The sequence below is a fragment of the Osmerus eperlanus genome, unplaced genomic scaffold (assembly GCF_963692335.1).
Source record: "Osmerus eperlanus unplaced genomic scaffold, fOsmEpe2.1 SCAFFOLD_176, whole genome shotgun sequence".
Taxonomy (NCBI): domain Eukaryota; kingdom Metazoa; phylum Chordata; class Actinopteri; order Osmeriformes; family Osmeridae; genus Osmerus; species Osmerus eperlanus.
Window position 1 is genome coordinate 1 of NW_026911014.1, and position 22,238 is coordinate 22,238.

Genomic DNA, 22,238 nt, shown 5'->3' on the forward strand with positions numbered 1-22,238 from the left:
GAACGGCAACGCCAGCTCTCTGAGCTTCAGAGGACAGTTTGCCTTCCCAACGATCCCATTCACCTTCACCAGCTGGAACACACACACACACACACACAGCTGTTACCTTCACCAGCTGGAACACACACACACACACAGGGGTGTTTGGGGGGGGGGGGGGTCAGTACGTACCACAGGGGTGTTTTGGGGGGGGGGGGGTCAGTACGTACCACAGGGGTGTTTGGGGGGGGGGGGGGGGGGGGTCAGTACGTACCACAGGGGTGTTTGGGGGGGGGGGGGGTCAGTACGTACCACAGGGGTGTTTGGGGGGGGGGGGGTCAGTACGTACCACAGGGGTGTTTGGGGGGGGGGGGGGGTCAGTACGTACCACAGGGGTGTTTGGGGGGGGGGGGGGGTCAGTACGTACCACAGGGGTGTTTGGGGGGGGGGGGGTCAGTACGTACCACAGGGGTGTTTGGGGGGGGGGGGGTCAGTACGTACCACAGGGGTGTTTGGGGGGGGGGGGGGGGGTCAGTACGTACCACAGGGGTGTTTGGGGGGGGGGGGTCAGTACGTACCACAGGGGTGTTTGGGGGGGGGGGGGGGTCAGTACGTACCACAGGGGTGTTTGGGGGGGGGGGGGGGGTCAGTACGTACCACAGGGGTGTTTGGGGGGGGTGCCCCAACAGGAACGCTGAAGCTATACATGAGCATCCCCTTCTGCACCAGGAGGGGGCTGGGAGGGGTGCAGAGGGCCGCCCCCACCTCCCTCACTGAGTCCATCTCCACGAACATCTGGATCACACACACAACATCAAACAAACTTGTTAGTGTGTCACAGAGTGTGTGAATCACGTACGTGTGGAGTGTGTGTAGCGTGTGTGTGTGTGTGTGTACCTTGTTGACCATGACCAAGTGGTTCCGTAAGGTTCCGTGCTGGGCTAGGTGCTGCAGGACCAGCTGGGTGTCTTCAGGTAGGCTGGGCAGCAGCACCAGCAGCAGCCGGTCTGCCAGCAGGCTGGGGTCCACCGCATGAGACTGGAACAGGACGCAAACGTTACACAAGCAGGGAGAGAGGAGAGAGAGGGAGAGGAGAAGAGAGGGAGAGGAGAAGAGAGGGAGAGGAGAAGAGAGGAGAAGAGAGGGAGAGGAGAAGAGAGAGGGAGGAGAAGAGAGAGGGAGAGGAGAAGAGAGGGAGAGGAGAAGAGAGGGAGAGGAGAAGAGGAGAGAGGAGAGAGGAGGAGAGGGGGAGAGGAGAGGAGAGAGGGAGAGGAGAAGAGAGAAGGAGAGAAGAGAGAGAGGGAGAGGAGAGAGGGGAGAAGAGAAAGGGAGAGGAGAGAGGGAGAGGAGAAGAGAGGGAGAGAAGAGAGAGAGGGAGAGGAGAGAGAGAGGGAGAGAAGAGAAAGGTGAGGAGAGGGAGACTCACATGGTTGATCAGCTTCAACAGGGTTGTGTAAGCGTTCTCCTGTGACAGACAGAAGGGTAAGGGTTAGTTTACGTGTGTGTGTGTGAGTGTGTGAGTGTGTGTGAGTGTTACCTCCAGCATGTTGTAGTTCTGCAGCAGTTTAAAGTGGAGCCTGTGGCCCTGCAGGGAGAGGCAGGGGTGGAAGAAGGCCTTGCTCATCTCATTAATGTCTGGACACACCAGCGTTACAAAAACCTGGAAGAGAGAGGGGGGATATAAATTAAGAAGTGTGTGTGTGCGTACCAGTCTGTGGTCTAGGAAGATGTAGACATCTCTGATGGTGATGTTGAAGGTGTGTGTGTGTGTGTGTGTGTGCGTACCAGTCCGTGGTCTAGGAAGATGTAGACATCTCTGATGGTGATGTTGAAGGTCTTGTTCATCAGCTGGATGAGTCTGGGGCTCTTTAGCAGCTTGTGTGGGACTCCTGCCACCTTCACCAGCTACACACACACACACACACACACACACACAAATATACCATTAAGATTCAGAGTGCTCTGCTTATCATGAGGTAGCACACACACACGCATGAAACAGTGCACCTGTAGTTTTGATGATTCCTCTTTGGAATCCGTTTCCATGGAAGCAGGAGTTGTGGGTTCTGGCCGGTGTTGACCGGAGGTCATGGGTTGGGCATCGGTTGTGTTCTGTGAGGGTTCCGTAACCATGGTTACGTGGGCCTGAGGGTCTGTCGTTGTCTCCAAGGGCTCCGGATCCGTGGGTGTGGCCTCTGGTTCAGTGGGAGTGGCCATAGGATTCGTGGGTGTGGCCCCTGGTTCAGTGGGCGTGGCTTCTTGTTCCATGGGCATGGCCTTTGGTTCAGTGGGTGTGGCCATAGGATCCATGGGTCTGGCCTCTAGTTGTGTAGGTGTGGCCTCTGGTTCTGTCACAGTGGTCTCTGGTTCAGCAGGCATAGCCTCTGATTCCATTGGCGTGGCCTCCGGTTCCGTGGGCGTGGCCTCCGGTTCCATGGGTGCGGCCACAAGTTTTGTAGGTATGGCCTTTAGTTGTGTCACTGTGGCCTCTGGTTCTGTGGGCGTAATCTCTGGTTCCATGGATGTGGCGTCCGGTTTTGTCACAGTGGCCTTTGGTTCAGTGGGTGTGGCCATAGAATCCATGGGTGTGGCCTCTAGTTTCGCAAGTGTGGCTTCTGCTTCTGTGTGCGTGGTGTCTAGTTTTGTGGGCGTGGCCTCTGGTATTGTTACAGTGGCCTCAGGTTCCATGGGTGTGGCCTCCGGTTTTGTCACAGTGGCCTTTGTTTCAGTGGGTGTGGCCATAGAATCCATGGGTGTGGCCTCTGGTTTTGCAAGTGTGGCTTCTGCTTCTGTGGGCTTGGTCTCTAGTTTTGTCACAGAGGCTTCTGGTTCCGTGGGCGTGGCCTCTGGTTCCGTGGGCGTGGCCTCTGGTTCCGTGGGCGTAGCCTCTGGTTCCGTGGGCGTGGCCTCTGGTTTTATAGGTGTGGCTTCTAGTTTTATAGGCATGGCTTCTAGTTTTATAGGCGTGGCTTCTAGTTTTATAGGTGTGGCCTCTACAGCCATGGTTGAGGACTGCTGTCTCGCACCCTCACCTGCACCTGCACCAGGCGTGTTTGGCTCTTCAGGTGAGACACCAGGTGGGCGGGAAGAGGGGAGGGGCTTAGCTGCAGCGTCAGAAGTTCTGGTTTTCTCCAGTGGGCGTTTGGAATCTCCAGAGTTGGAACCAGAGGCCTCAGCTGCAGAGGGCCCAGGAACCTTGGTAACCACGCTTGTCTTGGTAACCGTCTCCTTGGTTGCCCCCTCTTTGGAAGCAGAGGTTGACGTTTCCTTGGTATCGGTTTTAGAAGCGGTCTTGGTTAGAGGTTTGGTTGAGGTCGACTTTGTGATTGCGGTCGATGATGTCTTGGCTGTGGAGGACAGGGGTTTGGGTGCGGTTGTGGTTGTCTTGGTAACCATCTCCTTGGTTGCCCCCTTTTTGATAGAGGAGGTTGACGTTGGCTTGGTGTCGGTTTTAGAAGCGGGTTTGGTTTGAGGTTTGGTTAAGGTCGACTTTGTGGTTGCGGTTGTGTTCGTCTTGGCTGTTGAGGACAGGGGTATAGAGGAGGTTGGCTTGGTGTTGGTTTTAGAAACAGTCTTGGTTTGTGGTTTAATTGAGGTTGACTTCTTGGTCACGGTCGAAGACGTCTTGGTTGTAGAGGACAGGGGTTTGGTTGCTTTTGAAGAACCTGAACTCTTAGAGGAGGTTGCGGTCGCCGCCTTGGATGTGTTGGACGATGGTTTGGGAACAGACAAAGGGATTTTGTTTGGGGTGGACTTGGTGGAGGGTTTTCTGCAGAAGAAGCAAAGGGAGAGATTATTGGAAACCGAGAGAGACAAGGAGAGAGGGGGAGACAGACGGAGGGAGACAGAGAGAGAGGGAGACAGAGAGAGAGACGGAGAGAGAAGGAGAGAGAGAGACAGAGGGAGACAGAAAGAGAGTGAGACAGAGAGAGAGAAGGAGAGAGAGAGACAGAGGGAGACAGAAAGAGAGGGAGACAGAGAGAGAGAAGGAGAGAGAGAGAGAGAGAGAGGGAGACAGAAAGAGAGGGAGACAGAGAGAGAGACGGAGAGAGAGAGACAGAGGGAGACAGAAAGAGAGGGAGACAGAGAGAGAGAAGGAGAGAGAGAGACAGAGGGAGACAGAAAGAGAGGGGAAGACAGAAAGAGAGGGGAAGAGAGAGAGGGGGAGACAGACGGAGGGAGACAGAGAGAGAGGGAGACAGAGAGAGAAGGAGAGAGACAGAGGGAGACAGAAAGAGAGGGAGACAGAGAGAGAGAAGGAGAGAGAGAGACAGAGGGAGACAGAAAGAGAGGGAGACAGAGAGAGAGAAGTAGAGAGAGAGACAGAGGGAGACAGAAAGAGAGGGGAAGAGAGAGAGGGGGAGACACTCACATTACTGCCACGTTCTTCACCTTCTGATCCTTCCCATCATCCTCTAGGACATCCTGAGTTGACACACACACACACACAGTTTATTGTCTGTGTAAATGTATTTACCACTGATCACTATACTGTAGATTACCGATGAAATATTTGTACATGTTTAACCAGTGTGTGTGTGTGTTTATCTACCTTGTCCATGACAACGGTGATGGGTTCCCCACTGATCGTGAGGTTGTTGCAGTTTATAATCGCCCTGGCACTTTCCTCCTCTTCAAACAGCACAGATGCCTAGACACACACGTCAAACCCAAAATCTTATTTCATACACTATACATATGTATTCTTCATTAGTCAAGTGTTCCCTTTGATAAAGCACTAGATGACTGAGGTCTGTAAATGATTAGTCTGGGAGCTTTGGCATTTGAGAAAGTGGCTCTGATGGTATCCAGTTTGAGTGTGTGTGTGTTACTTCTTGTATAGCCTTGAGCAGGATAATCATAGATGTGTGTTACTTCTTGTATAGCCTTGAGCAGGATAATCATAGATGTGTGTTACCTCTTGTATAGCCTTGAGCAGGATAATCATAGATGTGTGTTACCTCTTGTATAGCCTTGAGCAGGATAATCACGGATGTTTTTCCGAAGGGCTGCACCGCCTGCTCTACTTCCTGGTAGGAGGAGTGGGTGGGAATCTCCAGCAGCCGGACCAGGCAGTCCTTCCCTGGGGGGGTGGGGCTCTGGAGGGGCGGGGCACGTGACGTTAGCCACACCAACACACTTCTTCACTCACACACTTTACCTATCTATCCTTGTGGGGACTCAGAATACAGTCAGAATCAGAATACAGTCAGATTCAGAATACAGTCAGATTCAGAATACAGTCAGAATCAGAATACAGTCGGAATCAGAATACAGTCAGATTCAGAATACAGTCAGAATACATTCCGATTAGAAATCCAGTCTTCCCTTACCTTAACCCCAACCCTAAACTTAACCCTCTTGTTAAGTTTTGATTGTTTCTTGTGGGGATTTCTCGTCACACAGCTAGTAAAACAAGGCTTCTCACACACACACAGTCTCCTACCACTGCTGCAGGGCGAGGGGTCTTGGAGGTCTTAGCCAAACCCTTAGAGGAGGATGGTGATGAAGAGCGCTTGGCTGCGGAGGCCTTAGAGGAGGATGGTGATGAAGAGCGCTTGGCTGCGGAGGCCTTGGAGGAGGATGGTGATGAAGAGCGCTTGGCTGCGGAGGCCTTGGAGGAGGAAGAGGCGGCTGCTTTCTTCTTGGCCAGCTCAGCCAGGAGGGCAGGAGCCAGTCTCTGCATCATAGCTTCCATGCTGCTTCTGTCTGTGATGGACGGACCCGCTGCGGAACACACACACACACACTTATTAACCCTCGTGCTGCCTTCGGGTGACATGACACAAAGGTTCATAACGAACCATCGTTGTGTTTACCCAATTTTACCCAATACAAAAACAAATTAAAATAATTTTCTTTTAACCTTTGCAATGTGGGGGGTCTGAGACAGCCCAACGGTTAAAAGAAAATGCTTCACTTTGTCTTTGTATGCGGTAAATCTGTCGCAATACGACGGTGGGTCACAATGACTGATGGGTCAGAATGACCCGAAGATAACACAAGGGTTAATACACATATCACACACACACACACACTCAATTAATAACTTATTAATTTTCAGACAACTTTGTACCGTGATGAAACTTGTCTCCTTGCTAGCAGGAATAAAACTATTTTGGACTTTATTTGAACCCAACGACTCTGTGCCCTTCTTTTTAAAGATTTACCTAACACACACACACACACACACACACACACATATATACACACACACATACACTCAACCAGACACACGCTCACTCCCCTACCGGTCAACACCAGTTTCCGTGCCAGCCTCTCAGCGCTCGTCTCCCTGGAGTCCCTCCGGGGGCACGGCGATGACCCTCTACGAGGTCGCCGTGGCAACGGGGACCAGGAGCGAGACGGCGAGCGAGACCGGGCGAGGCGGCGGCGAGAGGAGGGGGGGCTGGCTCGGGCAGGTCGCCGTGGAGACTGGGAGCGGCGAGAGGAGGGGGGACTGGCTCGGGCAGGTCGCCGTGGAGACTGGGACCGGCGAGAGGAGGGGCTGGCTCGGGCAGGTCGTCGTGGAGACTGGGACCGGCGAAAGGAGGGGGGGCTGGCTCGGGCAGGTCGCCGTGGAGACTGGGAGCGGAACCGGCGAAAGGAGGGGGGGCTGGCTCGGGCAGGTCGCCGTGGAGACCGGGAGCGGGACCGGCGAAAGGAGGGGGGGCTGGCTCGGGCAAGTCGCCGTGGAGACCGGGAGCGGGACCGGCGAAAGGAGGGGGGGCTGGCTCGGGCATGTCGCCGTGGAGACCGGGAGCGGGACCTGATGGATAATATCACAAGCAGGAAGTTAAATCAATCAAACAAACCTGATTATTAAAGGACCAATCAACAATCTAAGGCTGTTACATAATCAAGTCAACAAGCCAATTAACCAATCAATCAAAAATTGAATGCTACCCAACCAGCTAAATCGCCAATAAGGCGCAAAAAAGACCCTCTCTTCTCATTGGCTGACAGAACAAAAACAGTTGACGGACCCGCGAGCACGTTTCCGTGGTGACCGTGACCGTTGATATGGCCGGCGGGCGGAGGGGGAGTTGCCGTGGTAACGGCAGGGGCTTGGCGAGTGCGACTTGGAGGCCTGGCGGCGAGGACGAGCGCTGGAGACATCAAGCTCACGAGACGGGACGTCATTCCTACAGGGGGAGGAGGAGGGGGAGGGAGGAGAGGGAGGAGGAGGGGGAGGAAGCAAGGGTTAAAGATGATTGAGGGAGGGAGGAGAAGATGGAGGGTTAGTAGGTGATTGAAAAAAATCGATTCACATTTGAATCGCGATTGAGTCTTCTAAGTGATTCACAAATGTAAAAAAAAAAAGATATTTTTTTTCTTCTTATATATATATATATATATATATATATATAAATAAAATTTAATATATTTTTGATTAAAAATCCCAAAAAATCATGAATCGTGAGGTACCAAAAGATTCCCACCCCTAAGGGTTAGTGTTCAGTGTTTCATCTGTGTGACTGTGCTCCTTCATGCTGGTCTCTCCCCTCACCTGGACAGCGGGGTGGGGGGGCCGGGGGGGCCGTCAGGGGGGAGGGGAGGCCTGTCGGGGGGGAGGGGAGGCCTGTCGGGGGCTCTCTCAGGGACCCAGGCTGGGAACTTGGGAGAGACGACAGACTCAGTACTGGACTCTTTTTCAGGTTTTTTCAACCTAGGAATTCAGACGAGAGGTAGAAGGGAAAAAAAAGTTTCAATCACAATTTGTTGACATTACATTCATTCTTCATCTTTACTGCAAGCAGAGAGGCTCCCTCACTAAGGCCCAGCTCTGAACATAATGTCTCTTAAAGGCAAAGGCAGACAGAGGAATCTGAGTGCGTTTGCACAGACAGAGTATTTACAGCTGGTCTCCTAGCATGACTGAGCGCTGCTTGGCTAAGCATCAGGTCAGGATGACTTTGATCAGACTTTGTAGCAGAGGGAACAGAGGTGTGTTCACCGCCCCCAGGCCAGATGAGGGCTGCCGCCCCCAGGCCAGATGAGGGCTGCCGCCCCCAGGCCAGATGAGGGCTGCCGCCCCCAGGCCAGATGAGGGCTGCCGCCCCCAGGCCAGATGAGGGCTGCCGCCCCCAGGCCAGATGAGGGCTGCCGCCCCCAGGCCAGATGAGGGCTGCCGCCCCCAGGCCAGATGAGGGCTGCCGCCCCCAGGCCAGATGAGGGCTGCCGCCCCCAGGCCAGATGAGGGCTGCCGCCCCCAGGCCAGATGAGGGCTGCCGCCCCCAGGCCAGATGAGGGCTGCCGCCCCCAGGCCAGATGAGGGCTGCTGCCCCCAGGCCAGATGAGGGCTGCTGCCCCATCTCACCCTACCACCTTGACTAACACACTTTCTGCGGGAAACCCTGCACTTACAGTAACACATATGCACACTACTGCGTTTGGGAACTCACTGTTTTCGGAGGAGTCTGCACTTCTCAATGTGTATGGCTGAATCCTGGTGACGGGCCCACTCCTAGCAACCACACACACACACACATGCACACATGGTCAGAAAAGGCCTGTCTTCATCATCACGTTCTTATTTACGCAGTAACTAAACCATCTCCATAGAGCAGATTTTCATGCTTCCATCCACCACAACAAATGCAAGTGTTCGAAATACAATGTTGCCTTTCAACTTATACAATAAAAGTATATTATTGGATATTATAATTATAATCTTGGTTTAGAACAACAACAAAAAATCTGGATTTAAACAGCGGCCGAAAAAGAAAAAATCTGGAATCTTCAGTCTTCCTCTCTTCTTGTCTCCATGGATACGGCAGCCATCTTGGGGCAGCTCTCCTGGCATGTCCTCCTCCCACAAGTGGGTGGTACAGGAACACAGATCAAACATGCACTGTTCCATGGTCAAGTTCATTAACAAGGTGTGTTGTGGTCACATATGGGAGGATACAATGGAATTAGTATGAGTCGCAAAAAAAAAAAGACAAACTCTTGTACACTCAGTGATGACAACACAGTCCTTCAGACCTCACTGGGGAAGTCAATTTTGGAGAAATAAAGAAATAAAATGGATCTTCTCAGCCTTGAAAGCAGGAGCCTCTCCAAGGATGGGATCTTGTTTCTTCTTCAGGATGAGTCTTCACCAGGGATGGGATCTTGTTTCTCCTTCAAGATGGGTCTTCACCAGGGATGGGATCTTGTTTCTTCTTCGGGATGGGTCTTCACCAGGGATGGGATCTTGTTTCTTCTTGAGGATGGGTCTTCACCAGGGATGGGATCTTGTTTCTTCTTCAGGATGAGTCTTCACAAGGGATGGGATCTTGTTTCTTCTTGAGGATGGGTCCTCTCCAGGGATGGGATCTTGTTTCTTCTTCAGGATGGGTCTTCACCAGGGATGGGATCTTGTTTCTTCTTGAGGATGAGTCTTCACCAGGGATGGGATCTTGTTTCTTCTTCAGGATGAGTCTTCACAAGGGATGGGATCTTGTTTCTTCTTGAGGATGGGTCCTCTCCAGGGATGGGATCTTGTTTCTTCTTCAGGATGGGTCTTCACCAGGGATGGGATCTTGTTTCTTCTTCAAGATGGGTCTTCACCAGGGATGGGATCTTGTTTCTTCTTGAGGATGGGTCTTCACCAGGGATGGGATCTTGTTTCTTCTTCAGGATGAGTCTTCACCAGGGATGGGATCTTGTTTCTTCTTCAGGATGGGTCTTCACCAGGGATGGGATCTTGTTTCTTCTTCAGGATGGGTCCTCTCCAGGGATGGGATATTGGGAGTCGGCAACGGTGTTCAGACAAAACCTCTCTTTATTAGGGTTTAGTACATACATAATTAACAGACCAGCACACAGGTCACACACATTTACATCTCAATAATACACATCAGAGATCAGTCGTACAAGAAGATCAGACGTTAACCGAGAGACGAGAAGAACACAGGAGAGGGAGACAGGATTCTGGGTGGAGGAGAAGATGGAGGGAGGTGGAGGAGGAGAGGATAGAGGCAGAGGAGAGGTGGAGGGAGGACGGAAGAGGAGGAGAGGTGGGCATACTCACCCTCAACTCGGCACATTGTATGCTACACAGAGAACAGGTGTGTGGAAACACTCTGGGCAGCCCATGCATCAGCATGTGCATCGTCATGGGAGAGGGGGGGGACGGGTCCATCACTGGGTAGAGAGGTGGTTGCTGTTGCTGCTGCTGCTGCTGCTGCTGTTGTTGTTGAGGCACCTCCACCTCATTCCCTCCATCCTGACTTCCACCACTGAGCACCACCAGCCCGGAGCGCAGGTGGGTGGGCGCGCGCGGGGCAACCCGTCCTGGGGCAGCCGTGGGCCGGATGCCCCCTTGCTCCCTCACCGGGATGGGTTTGGGCGCCTTGGGGTCCAGCAGGCGGTCGTCCTTGTCCTTCTGGGGCAGGGAGATGGGGCTGGGGGCTCGCTGGCTGAGGTCTGGTCTCGGCATCGCTGCGTACGAGCCGGAACCGGACACCGTAGCGATACTGGACACCCTGCCGTACATCGACGCCACGTTGTCTTTGGCGACGGCGTCACCAGCATTGAGGCCTCTGCCGCCGCCACTGTCCGTCAAACCCCCGCCCCCGGAGGCGTGCCGGTAATCGATGACGTTGCTCTGCGGGCCTCCGGCCTGCTGCTCCTGCGGGGGGGCAGAGGGGATGCCCGTTCGGGCTCCCGGCCGTTCCAGTCCGCCCCCGCCGCCGGGTGGGGTGCGGTGGTCCACGTCCAGGGTCGGGGTCCTGGCGGCCTTGCGGATGCGGATGTCCCTCAGGATGTAGGGCAGGTTCTCTGGCGTGAGCTGCTCGTCGGGGTAGTGGCTCAGCATCTCCAGGTCCTCGTTGGAGAGGCCGAAGGTGGCCAGGATGCTGCTGGCGTTCTCCGAGGTGTAGCGAGGAGCGGGCCGAGATGAGGAGGAGGGAGAGGGGGAGGGAAGCATCATCGGGGCGCTTCTGGAGACTCCTGTGGAGGAGGAGCTACTTCCTGCTCCTCCTCCACTTCCTCCTTCTCCTCCATACATGTACGCAGAGCCCATCTGAGGGGAGGACTGAGGCTTGAGGGAGGCACCAGCGGAGGAGGTAAAGTGTCTGGAGGGAGTCTGGTAGGACGGCCAATCAACAGAGCCACGGTCTGACAGTCCGAGGGGGGCTTGCAACATGGAGGAAGACGAGGACGGGGGATATCCGCTCAGGCCACCCCCCAGAGATGAGCCCTCGTTCCTGGGGAGCTGGTCCATGCGAGGGTTACGCCCCCCCGGGGCCTGCTGGCCCATGTGGCTGAGTAGCCTCGCCTCTTCCCGCGCCCCGCGGATGTGCATGTCGATGGAGCTCTCCATGTCTGGGGTGAGGGCGGTCGCCCTCTGGCCCATGCCGTAGCCCATCTGCTGGGCCATCGGGGGCAGCATGCCCCCCTGGCTGGAAGTCCCTCCAGGGCCCTGGAGGCCGGGGCTGCCGCCCAGACGAGCAGCCCCCAGGGGGTCCATCACTGCCTGGGTCGCCGCCCCGCTGTACTGGGCCGGGCCGGGCCGCGGGGGCTGGGAGTAGGGCGCCCCCCAGGGGTTGTAGAGGGGATGGGACATGGCGTTGGCTGTCTTTAGAAGGTTGAGGAGCGAGAGGGCTGCCGCTGAGGGGGATGGGGGAAGGGTGGGGCCGGCGTTGCCGACGGCAATCGCGTTGAGCTGCGTCAGAGCAAGCTGCGCTTTGATGTGGGCCAATAGGAGGAGAGGGCTGCCCAGCCCTCCAATCAGGGTGGGCGTAGGGGGCGGGACACTACGCTCCAAGAGCAACGCAAAGCTGAAAAAGTTGGCAGAGAGATGTGGGTTATTGACTAGTCTGGTCTGAACCTCTCACAGCCTCCCGGAGATTCTGAGGGGGGCAGCAGTCTGAAGCTCTGGGTGAGATTGGTCTGGTCTGGTTTCATTTAAATCCACTCAGTTCTGAGTATAAAACAGATCTTCCTGGTCTTCGCTGGGGACAGAGAACACAGCAGGCAAAAGCAACAGAGCACAGACACAGCAGCAAAGCTGGATCAGCTTCTAACACAGCATTGAAACCCAGTCTTACTCCTGACCTCACCTGACCCCAGGGCCTGGGGGGAGGTCAGTATGGTTTCATTCAGAGTGGCGCCCTTCCTTCACAAGAGCCACACGTCTTGGTCATGCTATACGATCACTGTTTAGCAGTTCATTCACACACATAGGAGCAGATAAACAGTCACTGATCAGTATAAAACCGTATGAAACTAGGAATGCACCGGAATCAAAATTCTTGTCCGAAACCGAAAATAATGAAACACTAGGCCGAGGTCCCTAAACATTTGCGTCGGCTAGGTGGCTATAGGCTAGGTGGCTATAGGCTAGGTGGCTATAGGCTAGGTGGCTATAGGCTAGGTGGCTATAGGCTAGGTGGCTATAGGCTAGGTGGCTATAGGCTAGGTGGCTATAAGCTAGGTGGCTATAAGCTAGGTGGCTATGCTTCCTCACTGCTGACATGCTGGCTGCATGTATCAAGTGCGAGCGCCTCGCTCCACGCTGGTAAAATGTTTTCAGCCTTTTCAATCACTTGGCCAAACACTGAAAACTTCCTCACTGCTGACATGCTGGCTGCATGTATCAAGTGCGAGCGCCTCGCTCCACGCTGGTAAAATGTTTTCAGCCTTTTCAATCACTTGGCCAAACACTGAAAACTATGTTTTTGTTGTTGTTGAATAATTTCAGTTGCCAAACATTCATACATCCCTATCTGGAACCTGCCTCTTCATCCAAATACAGAAACAGACTGATCTCCTGGTAACCACCTAGTAACCATCCAACTTAGTAACCACCTAGTAACCAGACAGATCACATGGTAACCACCTAGTAACCAGACTGATCACCTGGTAACCACCTAGTAACCAGACGGATCACCTGGTAACCACCTAGTAACCAGACAGATCACCTGGTAACCACCTAGTAACCAGACTGATCACCTGGTAACCACCTAGTAACCAGACAGATCACCTGGTAACCACCTAGTAACTAGACTGATCACCTGGTAACCATCTACTTACCAGACCGATCACATGGTAACCATCTAGTAACCAGACTGATCACCTGGTAACCATCTACTTACCAGACCGATCACATGGTAACCATCTAGTAACCAGACTGATCACCTGGTAACCATCTACTTACCAGACCGATCACATGGTAACCATCTAGTAACCAGACTGATCACCTGGTAACCACCTAGTAACCAGACTGATCACCTGGTAACCACCTAGTAACCAGACTGATCACCTGGTAACCAGCAAGACAACAATTGAGCTACTGAACCACTCTGCTTGACTGCAGCCTTGAGAACACATCTGCTAACACGAGAGGGAAGGAGGGACAGAGGGAGGAAGGGAGGGAGGGATACAGCAGGAAGTGGGAGGAAGGGATACAGCAGGAAGTGGGAGGAAGGGAGGGAGGGATACAGCAGGAAGTGGGAGGACAAACATCTGCCAAGGGCCATCACCCAGATTACTGACTCTCTCTCCCACACACACAAACTCTCTCTCTCCCACACACACAAACTCTCTCTCTCCCACACACACAAACTCTCTCTCTCCCACACACACAAACTCTCTCTCTCACACACACACACAAACTCTCTCTCTCACACACTAAGTCCTAAGAATTTCAGTGCCCAGTCTGACCTTGTGTTGTTCTGTGCATCTGACAATAGAAGACTTGAACTTGAACACACACGTATCGAAATGCTCCCTTGGGTCTATCACAGCAGCCTTGGGAGTTCAGTCAGAAGCTCATATTGCCATGAACATTCATGAGTCTTGGTGGGCAGCACAGCAAGGTAGTGTTGAAAGACTAATCAAAACCCGAGGCTCAGGCTCCTGTCGCAGAACAGACCAAGCAGGCCCCAAACCAAGCACACCTTCAAAACACTGCAGAATTAGGTACTTCTGATCCTTGATCTTCTCATGCACTGTCTACATACATTAAATGTAAATAAAATGTTATTTAAAAAAAAAACAGGAGGATAAAGGATATGCTTTACAGAACCATTATAAAACACAAACAAGTTACACAATAATTCGGCGAGATATATGTTAGTTGGTTAAAGTGGTTTCATTTGTTAGAAGTTGATGTCTAGCTAAATCCGTTAGCACTGAACAACCTTACCTGTGGGCCTCTGCGGGGGCTCCTAAAGCTATTAGACATTAGCTATCTACTCATCTAGCAAAACGAACCGGTCTTCCGTTTAACACTTTCCGTGTCCCCGGCCCGGTATTGAAGAGTAGCAATACAGCTCATATTACTAGACACGCACTTCGACACAGTAACGGCAAACAATGATAATGTTCACCAGTGACTGATGGCAGCATGTGTTCGGCGAGGGGAGAAATTGAAAAGAAAATAGATAAGCTACCTTGTCGAGATAGGCAATGCAGTGTTTTGCTGGTTAATGACCCCGCCGACTCGTGTCCCTAAATGACTCTAAAGCTGCGCCAGACAGCTAGGACGTCACCGTCAAGGCAGCATGGCGTTACCTGCGGCATGCCAGCTACCTACGTAGACCTGGCTGTACAACCTATGCGGGCCGGGCATAAATATAGCCACACAGCTTTGTTACTTAGCTTTGTTAAGACTGGTGGTAGGTACAGTAACGTTGGGAGGTCTTAAAAACGATCTGAAACACGGAAAGGCACTTAAAGCTAGCTAGCCGGATAGGCTACAATGCCAGTCTAGAAAGTGGCATTGACTAAACCTATTTGCGAGACACTTTCATTTCTAAACGACTTCTCCTTTGTCTAAAACATTTATCACATACTGTAGCTAGCCTGTTACTACAATGCGCTAGTCCGGATACCTCAGTTAGCAAACCTGGTGCTATTCAACCTAGTATAGAACTGCAAACTAGCACCTCACTAAAACTAACCCTGCAACATTAGGCTAGCTAGCTATCTGGCAAATCCTACCCCCGTACCGAATTGTATTTGATAGTGTCACGGCAGGTAATGCTGATGCAAACAGGCTTTCGCTCGCATGTGGTTCGTATGTTGAAATAATCAGCCTTAAATTCAAGTTGGAACTTAGTTAGGCCGGGCGTGCTCGCTAGCTCAGCAGCTAAAGCCGTGGCGTGAATATCGTTGCGAGACCCGATAAAAGTAAACGACATTTTCAGGATGACACCAACAGTTTCAGCCATCGTCAACTACATCATAACGATTTTAGGACATACCTTTGGTTATTCTGGTTGTAGAAGGTAAATTCTTAAATTCGATGTAGGTTGCTAGCTAACTATCATCCGATCTTATAGTTTCAGGTCCGTCTGCGAACAAATCGTGTCGAAGATGGTTTGAAACTTGAGTGCGTTTACGACTGTTCACCAGACGGTGTCGTCCTAGTTCTGCCAGCACTACTGAGGTCAAGCCCCAATCCACAGCAACGTTTGAAGCCGGTTAATAAACTGCTTAAAATCAAGAGCACTGCAGTCAGCCATGCAAACATTGAACACTGTTAATACATGATTTGACGTTTTCAAAAAGTGGATGTATAATGCGTCATGTGTTATGAATGGGGAATGGAGAGTTGAAAAGGAGATGGGGAGAGGGTGATGGGGCATTAACAGATATGAAGTGGTTTGAGATTATACCATGAGAGGAAGAGCGAGAGAGCAGGAGAGAGAGGTTCAGAAGGAGAGGTGGAGCTGAGATGTTGTCTTTCTACTGTGAGATGAAGGACGTGACAGAGATGGAGTAGAGGTGTGGAGAGGGAGAGATGGAGTGGAGAGGGAGAGATGGGGTGGAGGTGTGGAGAGGGAGAGATTAGTGAAAGAGTACAGGCATGGATAGAGATTCTACTCCACTTTCCACTTCTCCAGGGAAAGAGAGCGGAGGGGAGAGAGAAAGAGGGAGTCAGAGAGGAGGGGGAGAGCACTATCATATGAGAAGTGAGAGGTCAAATTCAAATCTGTCTTCCTCTTGCAACTGGGAGTGGAGATCAGATCTGTGTGTGAGGGATTCGCATGGACAGCAGAATTCATGTATTCACCGCCATCTTGCTTGTACCCACCCTGTGTCTTTTCCCATCGACAGAATGTTCCAGAACTCTACAAGGAGTTAGTTACAGGGCAATGATCTGAAGGGTTGGGGTGGAATTCTCAAGAACACAGACACTTTCTTATTTACAGTTGCTAGGTCACATGGAGCGAAGGTTGAGATATGACTGGCCAATCAGAGGTGAGAATCTCGGGGCTGGGGGGGGGGGGGGGTGAGGGAGGTTGAGGGGTGTGTGTGAAGGGGAGGGAGGTGGAGGGGGGTGAACCTGACCCTCCCTCAGACAGCTGATGGTCGGTGCTCCAGAGAGAAGCAGGGGTGTGTGGGGGGGAGGCGTTTTATTTTGGTCTGTCATCGCTGCATGTCCTGTCACTAGTGTCTCACAACGGCACACACACACATGTTGCAATACACACATACCTTGGAACTACCAGTACACACACCTGACCCATGACACACAATAAAAAAGCTAGACACACAATCATAGTTATACATAACGTTCGTACACACAGACACACTTGATTGACAGAAAATGGAATCTCCCAGGTCATGTGACACGGGTGTAGGATGACTTCAAGGTTCCTGGGAGTCCCAGACTTCTGAGTGATGCACTCGACAACGCACGACAACCATGGCGATAAATAATCCCACGGGAACATGCCTGTACAGTAATCCACACCGGACACCGGCGCACACACACACACACACACGCTGTAAATCACCCGACATGACAGCAGTTTAATGTTCATAATCTTCACATCAGTTTGGTCTGTGTCAGTCTTCAATTAATGAGTGTGTGTTTAGAGAGGCATGTGTGTGTGTGTGTTTAGGTAGATGAGGACGGGTGTGTGTGTGTGGTGTGTGCGTGATGGAGTGTGTGTGTTTTCATGCTGAGAATGTGTGTGTTGTTACCGGAACACGATAGAAGTTCTAGAAACACATGCTGTGTGGTTCTCCTCTTCTGAACACACACCTACACACATGTCCCACTTGACTTCATCACCTGACATGGTCATGTTGCATTCTATGTGTGTGTGAGTGGGTATGTGCTTGTGTGTGTGTGGTGTGTGCGGGATGGAGTGTGTGTGTTGTGTGTGTGTGAGGTGGAGTGTGTGTGTAGGGGGCCCTGGGTGCCAGTTAGCAGAGGGTCTAATGAGTGAAATGAAAACTATTGTCCTTTGTCTCCAGGGACAGATTACCCTGTCACTCTACACTGCATCTGTTCCTGTGTCAGTTTGTGTGTTTGTGTAGGTGTGTGTGTGTGTCTGTGTAGGTGTGTGTGTGTCTGTGTAGGTGTGTGTGTGTGTCTGTGTAGGTGTGTGAGTGTCTGCTATGCTAACCAACAATAATGTGTGTGTGTATCTTTGTGTTCGCGTGTCCCTAGACAATCAAACGAAATGAATTGAATACATGAAATATTCAAGTTAAACATAGATGACGGCTAGTTCTCTCTGGACTCAGAACAGACGTTTGACTTGTTAGATGATGAAATAGGACATGGGAGAGAGGAGGGAAAGGAGGAGAAGGAGGAAGGAGAGAGGGAAGGAGGAAGAGAAGAGAGGGAGGAGGAGAGGAAGGGAGAGAAACTTGGAAGCTCCACCATCGTGCGAGCAGCTCCTGAATGTTCAGATCATCTCAGGAGGGAGATCTTCTTACTGCTTCTCATCGCCCAAACATACACCTGCCTCTCTCTCAGTCTCTCTCAGTCTCTCTGTCTCTCTCAGTCTCTCTCAGTCTCTCTCAGTCTCTCTCAGTCTCTCTCAGTCTCTCTCCACAGATCTTCTAGTTTTGAACCCTCAGCACATCTTTGAGTTAAATATCCAAAAGTTAAATTCCAATCAATCATGTAATCATGTATAAATAACACACCCAGTCCAGAGTTTGCATAATAGAGACTGTCCTATTAAGAGCCACGACTGGGATTGACCCAGTTACAGTCTTTACGATTCGATGAACTAAAGGAGTATAAGTCAATGTGATTGGTGTTCTAGAAGAACACTCCTCACCCTGGCGACCTGGAAGCCAATTCACAATAAAGACAGAGAACCCTTCTCTTCTCTCAGTGTTCCTGCCCGTCCATCTCAGTTGAAGTTGCTGAGTTTATTACTAGTTTACCAGTTGGGAGTTGTGAATGTGTGTGCGACGGTCTTTGAAATCTTTACTGCCTTCCAGATCAGATGTCTGCATCATCCTCTCCCTGGTCAGCCTGATCTGAAGAACTCTCTGTGGAACGTTTGGAACTGCCGAACATTCTAAAGGTTCTATGGAACTCCACATAAACGGTTTTGACTGACAACATGTGTAGATGACAGAGGATAGGGGGACGGGAGAGGATGAGGGGGGAGATAGGGGGAGGATGAGGGGGAAAATGAGGGGGGAGATAGGGGGAGGATGAGGGGGAGGATGAGGGGGGAGATAGGGGGAGGATGAGGGGGGAGATAGGGGGAGGATGAGGGGGAGGATGAGGGGGGAGATAGGGGGAGGATGAGGGGGAGGATGAGGGGGGAGATAGGGGGAGGATGAGGGGGGAGATAGGGGAGGATGAGGGGGGACATAGGGGGGAGATAAGGGGAGGATAAGGGGGAGGATGAGGGGGGAGATAGGGGGAGGATGAGGGGGGAGATAGGGGGAGGATGAGGGGGGAGATAAGGGGAGGATAAGGGGGAGGATAAGGGGGAGGATGAGGGGGGAGATAGGGGGAGGATGAGGGGGAGGATGAGGGGGGAGATAGGGGGAGGATAAGGGGGAGGATGAGGGGGGAGATAGGGGGAGGATAGGGATGACAGAAACACTGGTGGTGAATAGAGAGAATGGGTGTAGCTCAGTGGTTAGAACATTTGACCGCAGATCAAGAGGTCTCAGGTTCAAATCCCCCTGTGTGTAGAGTGTACTGTAGTGTGTGGAGAGAAGAAGAGCTGCCACTCAGAGAACACACACACATCTGACACACACACACCTCATGCAAATACACACACATCTGACACACTGTACCACACACACACACACGCACCTCATGCAAATACACACACATCTGACACACTGTACCACACACACACACACACACACCTCATGCAAATACACACACATCTGACACACTGTACCACACACACACACCTCATGCAAATACACACACATCTGACACACTGTACCACACACACACAGACACACACACACACACACACCTCATGCAAATACACACACATCTGACACACTGTACCACACACACACACCTCATGCAAATACACACACATCTGACACACTGTACCACACACACACACACACCTCATGCAAATACACACACATCTGACACACTGTACCACACACACACACACACCTCATGCAAATACACACACATCTGACACACTGTACCACACACACACACACACACACACACACAAGGGCAGTGTCTGGGCTCGTAAATTCTGCGAGGGTCTGTTTTAGAATGTAGAGATCGTGTGTTGCCACGGTCACGGATCACAACCAGAACCAAGGTCGAGCCAGAAACACATGTTCCCACGGCAACTGCTGTGCCCACTTCTTAATGTACACCCTGGTGTCATTGTATATACATCTAAGGTTTATCTACAGTATATGTGGTGTGTTTCTTGAGGTATACACTGGTGTCATTGTATATAAATCTAAGGATTATATACACTGGTGTGTTTCTTGAGGTATACACTGGTGTGTTTCTTGAGGTATACACTGGTGTGTTTCTTGAGGTATACACTGGTGTGTTTATACACTGGTGTGTTTCTTGAGGTATACACTGGTGTGTTTCTTGAGGTATACATTGTTGTGTTCGGACGTGGGACATAGACGTTACTCTGACGTGCTGAACGGGGGGGCATGCTGGTGTTCTGTTATCTGATTGGCTGGATGTGTTGTCCGTGTGTGTGTGTTGTAAACAGCACCAGCAGAACCAGACGACAGCTCTGTCAGACAGCTCTCTGATCAGAGGATCACCATCCATCTGCACTGCTGATCCACCATGGCAGGATCACCATCCATCTGCACTGCTGATCCACCATGGCTGTCGCTGTGTGTGTGTGCAAATTGATGATGGTGTGTGTGTTACAGAGAGTTGATGAGTGAGTGTGTGTGTGTTACAGAGTTGATGAGTGTGTGTGTGTGTGTTACAGAGAGTTGATGAGTGTGTGTGTGTGTGTGTGTTAGATCCTAACTGTAAGAGACTAAGCAGCTCTATATTAAGGATGGAACACATCAGCTGACAGAATAACTGCAGCACCTGCAGAGAGGGCAGACAGGGAGGCATGGGGTGTGTGTGTGCATGTGTGTGTGCATGTGACAGAGTGTTTCTCAGTGCTACTGTAATGAGTGTGTGTGTGTGTGTTTGTGTGTAATGTAATGAGTGCATGTTTGGATGAGATTATATTGTCCAGCCAAAAACTCAGACTAATAGAAAGACTCTAATTCTCACTCACTCACTCACTCACTCACTCACACACTCACACACTCACACACTCACACACTCACACACTCACACACTCACACACTCACACACTCACACACTCTCACACTCTCACACACTCTCACACACTCTCACACACGCACACACACACACACACACACACACACTCTCATCTAAGTGCCATACCATGCAGATAAACACCCTGCCTCTCCTATTTGAGGGATCATGTGTTGTTGTGACAGCTCTGACCACAGGCAGAGTGTGTGTGTGTGTGTGTGTGTGAGAGAGCTCTGACCACAGGCGTCTGGAGAGAGAGTGTGTGTGTGGGTGTGTGTGTGAGAGACAGATGGGTGGAGGAGTGGAGGAAAAGAGAGTTCAATGGATGGTGGAATAGAGGGATGGTGTGTAGGGATGGAGGGATGGAAAGGGAAAGAGGAAGGAAGTGGAGGAACAGTTGGATCGAAGGTGGATGGAGGGATGAAGGGATGGAATAAAGGGATGAAAGGATGGAGGGATGGAGAAGGAAAGACAGAGTCCTTAGTTGAACCACCTGATAGTCATTTGTGGTGTTTAATTATGAGACTTGATCTTAATAACCCCTCATCACTGACCCCTGACCCTGTACAGGGTCATCACGACCACCTCCCTCACAGCCTGGTCATGTGACACTGCCGGACGCTTTTAAAACATCCCCGTCACCATGCCGACCAAAGCCCCGCCTCGAAGATGTTTCGTGTTCCTCTGTAGTCATGTGTTTGTTTGATGACATGGTTACCTTGGAGATACCTCGGATACGAGGTGATTAGAGACAATCATGGATTAGTTACTGGGTCACACCCACAAAGACACGCATACATACACACAATGACACGCATGCACGCACACAATGACACGCATACATGCACACAATGACACGCATACACACACGCACAATGACACGCATACACACACACAATTACACGAATACACACACAATGACACGCATATACGCACACAATGATACGCATACACACACACACAATGACACGCATACACACACACAATGACACGCATACACACACACAATGACACGAATACACACACAATGACACGCGTACACACACACAATGACACGCATACACACAATGACACGCATACACACACACAATGACACGCATACACGCACACAATGACACGCGTACACACACAATGACACGCATACACACACAATGACACGCATACACACACACACGATGACACGAATACACACACAATGACACACTTACACACACACAATGACACGCATACACACACACAATGACACGAATACACACACAATTACACGCATACACACACACAATGACACGCATACACACACACAATGACACGCATAAACACAATGACACGCATACACACACACAATGACACGCATACACACACACAATGACACGAATACACACACAATTACACGCATACACACACACAATGACACGCATACACACACACAATGACACGCATACACACAATGACACGCATACACACACACAATGACACGCATACACACACACAATGACACGAATACACACACACAATGACACGCATACACACAATGACACGCATACACACACACAATGACACGCATACACACACACAATGACACGAATACACACACAATGACAAGCATGCACACACACAAAATCACACACACACACAGACATGCACAAACGAAGTGGTTTGATGCTACAAGATATGGCAACAGGTAATGTAGACATACTCTGTAAACACACTTGAGCAGATCTACACACTCACATATACACACACACACCCTCTCTCACAC

At 51.3% G+C, this 22,238-nt stretch overlaps 1 protein-coding gene across 1 annotated transcript; it reads right to left on the reverse strand.

Annotated features, from left to right (window-relative positions):
* Window positions 1-6: 6 nt before the first annotated feature.
* On the reverse strand, window positions 7-15,372 carry LOC134015462 (serine/arginine repetitive matrix protein 2-like; the record flags this gene model as incomplete). The annotated part of the gene is made up of 17 exons (XM_062455009.1): window positions 15,177-15,372; window positions 9,998-11,747; window positions 8,385-8,446; window positions 7,490-7,648; window positions 6,966-7,124; window positions 6,231-6,748; window positions 5,426-5,706; window positions 4,941-5,078; window positions 4,532-4,630; window positions 4,352-4,404; window positions 1,987-3,748; window positions 1,765-1,884; window positions 1,517-1,639; window positions 1,406-1,444; window positions 877-1,017; window positions 637-774; window positions 7-72 (listed from the first exon to the last, which is right to left on the reverse strand). Coding segments are annotated over exons 2-17 (5,394 nt in total), but the record flags the coding sequence as incomplete, so codon positions are not given.
* Window positions 15,373-22,238: the final 6,866 nt, after the last annotated feature.